The sequence below is a fragment of the Anarrhichthys ocellatus genome, unplaced genomic scaffold, assembly GCF_004355925.1.
Source record: "Anarrhichthys ocellatus isolate YVR2014 unplaced genomic scaffold, GSC_Weel_1.0 scaffold2475, whole genome shotgun sequence".
Lineage (NCBI taxonomy): Eukaryota > Metazoa > Chordata > Actinopteri > Perciformes > Anarhichadidae > Anarrhichthys > Anarrhichthys ocellatus.
In genome coordinates this window covers 168-7,559 of record NW_022282449.1, presented here as the reverse complement: position 1 = coordinate 7,559, position 7,392 = coordinate 168, and the positions used below count along the sequence as shown (strand labels likewise).

Below are 7,392 nucleotides of genomic sequence, written 5' to 3'. Positions count from 1 at the left end.
CATTTTACAACACTTACTGTTACTACTAATAAGAATGAGATTATAAGAAATTAAAATATTTTTAAATTGGACAAAATAAAATTTAAAAAAACCGACGTTGAATTTGACGCCACAGAACGTCATCACGCATTGGTCAACGTCACCAGACAGGAAATGAGCGGAGAGGAGGGAGCGAGGAATCACAACAGAGCAGCAGCAGCAGCGTTGACACTTGTGTTTTGAGCCACTGAAACACACTGTTGCTTGTTTTCTTTCTGTCGCCACCGAGAACGGACATGTCACGAAAACCCAAAGATGAATACTACCGTTTCTTTACCGTTACCGACCCGCGCACACACGAGAAGGGACACACCGAGTACAAAGTGACAGCGAGGGTTGGTTTACACTCTTTATCTCTCTTTAGCTGACGTTACAATACTTACGTTGTCACTTATACTTCATAATTAAGCTCATTTTCATGTGGTTTGTCATGTTTTCTTTCTCTTAAATACACAAACATTGCTTCGCGTGTCGTGCCCTTCGGTCAGACGTACTGTTATTGGTTTACAACACAATGAAGTGAGTAACATCAGTAGCGTTACTAGTCATGAAGAAACAAAGGCTCTGCAGGCAGAGAGATGAACACACAACGAGCCTATTATTTGAGGCGGTGTAGCAGGGGCGAACTTGTGATTCAGTTCATGTGTTTCAGCCCAGCATGACCACACTAATGCCCCGTGGTCTGCACAGGCATGCACACACAGTCAATAGTCAGATCATATCTTCATAGACCTGAGCCTTTATCACCCTCCCTTCTATTTATACACAAACATACTTGCACAGAACAACTGATCCATGACTTTTTGAAACTTGATGTTCAACATGTAGTTTAGTGAAACAACCTCTCCTCCTCTGTCCTCTGTAGTTTGTGTCCAAGCGCCATCCGGAAGACGTGAAGGAGGTGGTGGTGTGGAGGAGGTTCTCCGAGCTGAAGAAGCTCCACGGGGAGCTGGCCTACACTCACAGGAACCTGTTCAGACGACAGGAGGAGTTTCCGTCTTTTCCCCGCGCGCAAGTGTTTGGTACGGGGGCGAAGATGGCGGTGCATTGTAGATGCTCACAATTCCAGCATGGTGGACAAGTGCTAAGACTAACTGGGTTGTTAAATATCAGAAATAACTCATTCCACGCTACATATGTTGTCACACTGTCAGAGAATTGTCCTGTTAAGTGTCCTCTCAGTCATTTCTGATGAGGACTTACTTTGGCAGCTTTTAGCATTTCGTCATGACTCCTGTGACATTTCCCCTCGGCCGATTACCTCATTTTTTTGGCGGTTACCGCAAAGGCAGCAATGCAGTTGAGTCAAATACCAAGAGACAGTCTCCTGTTGTTGTGCGGTTTGAGCTGCTGTGCTGTATTGGTTGAAAGCACCATGGCAAACCCTCACTTGACGGGATATTTCCTGAACAACACTGTGAACTACAGCCTGACAAATGTCAATCAATTTGAATAAACGCATCTAAAAGTCTCCCCCTAAAAACAAACATTGTAAGGTTGCCCAGTTTATCTTCCACCTGTTGTGTTTCCCATGCAATGTAAAGTCCTCGCATCCTCATCCACATCGGCGTTCTTAAATGTTCTGCCTCTGTTTCAGGGAGGTTTGAGGAGGCCGTGATTGAAGAAAGGAGGAATGCTACCGAGGCCATGCTTCTGTTTACTACCAACATACCTGCACTCTACAACAGTCCACAGCTCAAGGACTTCTTCAGGGTGAGACACACTCACATACACACATACAGGAAGTGAAACACAAAACATATGCCAGACCAAGAGTCCTAGTGTTACTCGCTTCATTTTCTCTATCCACCTCCCTGTCTCGCTGTCTTCCTACATCTACCACGTTCTCCTCTCTTTCTCCCTCCCCGCTCTCAGAGTGGTGAAGTCACGAGGCCTCTGGACACCCCCCCTCTGTCCTCTGCCGGGCCTCTGCCTCCCCCGCTCATCCCCCTCCCCAAGCGGAGGGACTCTGACTGTGAACCAGCAGAGGAGGAGGTTGGGAGGGAGGCTCCCACTTTACCCCAGGACCTGGGCACCAACGTGGGCTTAGACGTGGGAGAACCGGAGGTGGCAGCTGAGGCTTACAGCGAGATGGGAGGCTCTCCGAGAGACGAAGAAGAAGAAGAAGAAGAAGAAGAAGAGGAGGAGCTTAGCGATGCAGAGCTGGATGACAGAGGTACAGAGGAGACAACAAAGAAACAGCCAACATTTAACAATGATGTGTACTTTTCTTTTCCTCATTATTCTTGTTTTGTCCTTTTGGGCCATGTTTCCACCTCCAGTTCCGTCTCCTGACCAATACCCAGCCAGAGACCGCCAATCACAAGAGTCCCAGGAAGAATTTGATTCACTGTTTGACTCCGGGACAGAAGAGCAAGTCCCATCCCCTAAAGAGGAAGGTCCACCTCCTCTGACCGATAATGACTTGGCTGTCTTTGATCCCTGCTACAAACAAGGTGAACATACATGTGAATGAATACACATAACACAATACCACTGCTCACAGCCTTTTCAAATCTTTCTTAATCTAATTACCGCCTGCTTCTTCAGTCTTTGGTACATTTCTAGCTATAATATGTCTGACATTACACAGTGCTGGCTTTGTTCGACTAACAGCCCCAAAACCAAAATATTTACATTAGCTATCATATTAGATCAGCTAATTATTTCGTGTAAGAAGCTGGAACCAAACAATGTTTCCCCCCTTTTTTTTGTGATATTTTGTTTTTAAACCACAGTTTTTGCTCTGCATTTCTGTACTAGTAAATAACTTCCTCTGCTCTCTCTCTCTCCATTGCAGATAAATCCGTTTCCTCCAGTGACCACTCAGAATTGTTCTCGCTGCCGCCCACCAGTCTGGACGGAGCGGACGTGGGTTACTTAAACCAAGCTGCCGCTGAGCTGACAGCTGCAATGCGGAGGGAGAAGGAGGGAGAGTTTAGTTCTGCCATTCGTGCATACAGGACGGCGGTGGATATCCTGATCACTGGAGTACAGGGTGAGGAGATAGGGTGGTGCTAAAGTATTCAGTTCAGCAATAGTCCAGCATGTAGCACTGTAACACTGTAGCACTTTCACAGTCCAATTCACCCATTTCAATATGGCTCTTTACCTAAATGCACTCTGTCATGCCCATTCCTGCATGAGGCCAGCTTTGTGTGCAAATAAGCTAATCACATCGTGCATTTAACTCCTACATCTTGTATACCTTATTTATTCTGCGCTACATACTCTGATGTGCGGCTCACACGCCACCACACTGACAAATGCAATGTACACAGCTGATACACACACATGAACGCAAGCAGGCCAGAGGACACAGCAGAGCATGTGCAGCAAGTGACCTCATCGTAAAATCAACACTGTTATTTCGTTCTAGTATTTACTGTCCTGCTTTAGCAAAGATGAACTGTTTGTTGCCCTGCCATATATCTAGTTTGTCACTAATGGATAACCTATTCGCTGAGTTGTCTCTAGTGGTGACAGAACTCTATGGGTAGCGTGGCCGAGCGGTCTAAGGCGCTGGATTAAGGCTCCAGTCTCCTCTGGAGGCGTGGGTTCAAATCCCACCGCTGCCAGTGATTTTTTTGGAGCTTTAGGGTGCTTTCTGAGCAGCTGGATCCAAAGCTGAAGGATTTATACTGATTGTGTTAAAGCACAACACAACAAGTCATTTCCAACTTCTGATTTGTGAATGAAAAATGCAGATCATGATGTATGAAGGTACCATGTCATAGACCAGGGGTGTCCAAACGTTTTTCAAAGAGGGCCAGATTTAATAATGTGAAAATGCCCAAGGGCCAAAATTCCCTGCTGACATTATTTTAAACAATACAAGTAGCCTATACATACATTGTTATTTCATCATTTTATTTTCAATGACAGCAAATAGCAATGTAACCAAATGTAAGCAGCTATAATCACTATTTTAAAGTGATTAGTGACTCGTCTAAAACATTTAAAAAAGGAATAACTTCAACAGAATCATTCTATACAATGTAGCTTCTTTACATTCTATTAGAATGTAAAGAAGCTATGTGATTATAGCTGATTTAACTTACAGACATGAGATTGATCTTCTCATGTCACTCTCTTTATACAATGATATTAATTCATCCCCGTTTTATTGATATCTTACGAAAAGTTACTCCTCATTTTTCGTGCGTTTTTCCTGCAAAAGTCCAGCAGCATGAGTCTGTTTTCGCTTGTTACATGCATACTGTCTTTCCAAAATAAACTTCCATCTTCACAGGAAACAACTAAGGTTTAGGCGATGAAACTACTTAGTTAGGTTGAGGAAAAGATCGTGGTTTGCGTTAAAATATCTACGGAAGTGGCGTTGCTTAAGTACGGAAGTCACGTCACAAATAAATCAACATTGGCTTCCCGTTTCACGCACGGCACAAACTGCGGCCTCCTGGAGGAAACACCAGTGTTTGTTTGACCCATCCACCTCTCCTCATCCCACCCGTCCTGTGTGGAATTCTACTCGTGTTGTCGCTCGCTAGCTATAGCATATAGCATCCTGGGCATCACTGGGAATCTAAACACCGCGGCTTTGAGAGCACTTGTTTTGCGCATTAACGTGATTAACCAATGATTTAACTTGCACGCTAGGACCACAGATTCACCAAACCTGCTTGCTTGCAGTCTCTGTTCCACCACAGTCCCCGACGTTGGTCTCATGATTCATTTTGTTTCTAAAGATAGATTTGATTTTGTAGCGAGTAACGAAGGTTTCAGGGGAAATGTATCGGAGTCAAAGTATCAGTTTTCTTTGCAAAATGTAGTGAAGTAAAAGTAAAAGTCAACAGAAATATAAGTAGTAAAGTAAAGTACAGATATCCAAAAACACAACTTAAGTACAGTAATGAAGTATTTCTACTTCGTTGCTATACACCACTGATAGTCTAAAACATCTCCAGACCCAGATTCTCAGGTGATTTTTTTCCTTTTTCACTTTTATAGAATAAAAGATTAGATAGGAAGTGGAAGATACATGAATATTTTCCAGTTTTGTTTTGTTTTTAACAAGAAGAAAAGATGAGACATCAGCGCTAATTACCTTCACCTAACTACCTTAACAATGCACAGTGACGGGTTAGAGAGGTTTGGAGGGACGCAGTGTAACTAAAAACTAAAGCCAAAAATAATATCATTTATTATTATATTTGATACTCATGAAAATTAAATACAAAGGGACTAAAGTACTTGATACTTTAGTCAGTCAGTCACAGATCTAAATTAGCTTCCCAGACTAACATAGGTATGTGTGTACTGTGCCAACATGTGACGGCCCTCTAATGGGTTATCTATGGTTACTTTGTTGCCTTCAACATGTGTCCCACATCTATTTTTGGGCCGGTGGAAACATTGACCCACCTTCCCCCATGAGTTGTATGACAGCGAATTTGATACAGTGTTGAAGTAGTGTAGCTGAGTAGTCCAAAGCACTGGATCAAGGTGCAAGTCTTTTTTGGGGGCATGAGTTCGAATCCCACTGTGCCAGGAAACTATTTCAGTGCAAATATCCTCGATGGCTTGCTTTTTTTCTTTAAGCACTGCTGTTTCAATTGTTAGATAACAAGGTTTAGGGAAGATTTTGTCATACTCTTTGATAATAATCCCTCACGTCTTCCTGTCTATGTGTCTGTCTGTCTGTCTGTCTGTCCAGGAGACCAAGATCCGATACGCAGGGAGTCTGTGATGAGAAGGACGGCCCAGTATTTAAAGCACACGGAGATGTTGGTCGACAGGCACTCCTCGCCCACACACACACATACACAGGACCCTTAGATGCACACACGCACGTTTTTTTATACACACTGTTCACACACATGAAGACAGCTCAAAGACAAAGAAGCTCAGGGTCGTGACATACCAACACACACACACTCCTGAGGTACACACTACACAGCAGACTGCTACTTCAGTTGCCTTTGTGTAGTGAAAAATGTGTGATTTGCTAAAATATAAATATAAAGAAACTGTAAACGGAAATGGATAAATAATGCTTCATCTCTTTCTCTTGTGTGATTCTTACCCTCCTTTTATAATGTTTTCTTGTTAAATACAGTTTGCTTTTTGCACAAACAATGTTATGATTAATAAATAAGATTTTAATTTAAGTCTGTAAGATTTCTGTTTTCTTTTTCATCATCAGATGGTCAAAATAAGTGTCGAATGTTTCTGTAGTTCACGGCGGCTGCTCAACAGTATCAGAAGAGTTGCAGGTCTGAAGGTTTGCAGTAGCGAGGCGGTACCTCCGAGAGGCGCTGTTGGATGTTAGATCGCATCAATTACGCTCCAGTGCACAGACTCCTCATTCCCTGTGTTCTCCACCAGTAGAGCAGCTACATCTCACATTTCATTTTTCTCAGCTGAGCAATTTCGACAGCAAAAGCAGCGGCAAAGCTTAGCGCTCACTAAAACAGGCTGTTTTAGGACTGGTGAGCAAGATAGGACTTGCATTGCGGATGAACTTCGTCGACGGCTCCAGATATGAAATGCGAACTGATTTGTGTTTTCTTTTCCTTATGTTACACAACACTGAATGTGCTGTAGCAAAGTGCTGAATGAAAGCCCTCCAGTGCTGTTAAGTGGACAGCTGAAGAGGTGATGTGACTCATAACTCACTTTGTCAGGAAAATAACATCACAAACGTCTCCATCAGAGCGGCTGCTATCTTGCCATTACTGATAGTTGTGTATGTTATTTATTGTTGCACTTGTGCTTTATTTCCCACAATTCCCAGTCACTATATATTTCCTCCTTCCAGGCCCAATGATGTAGCTCTTTAAATAGTTACAAGATACATTTGAGCGGTAATAGATTGTATTTTTTGATTACCTGAATACATTATACCCAATAGGCGACCATATTGTTTTTGTATGTCTTCTGCAGGAGTTTCAATATGCTCTTTTTAACAATTTCCTCAAGAATCAGACTAACCTCCTTTAAAAAGTTTGGTACTTTCGCCTATCTAAGCAAAAGAGGAGAGGGGTTGAATGAGAGAGGAGAGGAAGTGGGATGCGAAAAAGTGGGAAGAGATCAGTGCCATGCAGCAGAATCCCTTCTCTGGAGAGGAGAGAGGGATGGAGGGAGGACTGGAAGGACAAACAGATGGAGAGGCGACAAAAATAAAAAGGGAGGCCGGCGAGAGGAAAAGGCTACCCTTTCTCTCACCAGATGAGAAGAAGAGGGGTAGCGAGAGATAACAGGGGACGGAGGAGAGGGAAAAAAAGAAGGGACGTGATTAGAGGATAAGCAGAGATCATCCCTCCATTGTTGAAGGGATGGAAAAACTGACCCTCCCTCTTCCTCTATTTTCATCCTCCCGTACCTCTTTTTTCT

At 43.2% G+C, this 7,392-nt stretch overlaps 1 protein-coding gene and 1 non-coding gene across 2 annotated transcripts; both read left to right on the top strand.

Annotated features, from left to right (window-relative positions):
- Positions 1–164: 164 nt before the first annotated feature.
- snx15 (sorting nexin 15) lies at positions 165–6,304 on the top strand. The gene is made up of 7 exons (XM_031840218.1): positions 165–374; positions 905–1,061; positions 1,637–1,752; positions 1,915–2,215; positions 2,322–2,495; positions 2,840–3,037; positions 5,714–6,304. The coding sequence occupies exons 1-7, from the start codon at positions 276–278 to the stop codon at positions 5,833–5,835; spliced, it is 1,167 nt and encodes a 388-aa protein (XP_031696078.1). The 5' UTR covers positions 165–275; the 3' UTR covers positions 5,836–6,304.
- trnal-aag (transfer RNA leucine (anticodon AAG)) lies at positions 3,535–3,617 on the top strand. Its single transcript has one exon. It is a non-coding gene; the product is annotated as a tRNA-Leu (tRNA).
- Positions 6,305–7,392: the final 1,088 nt, after the last annotated feature.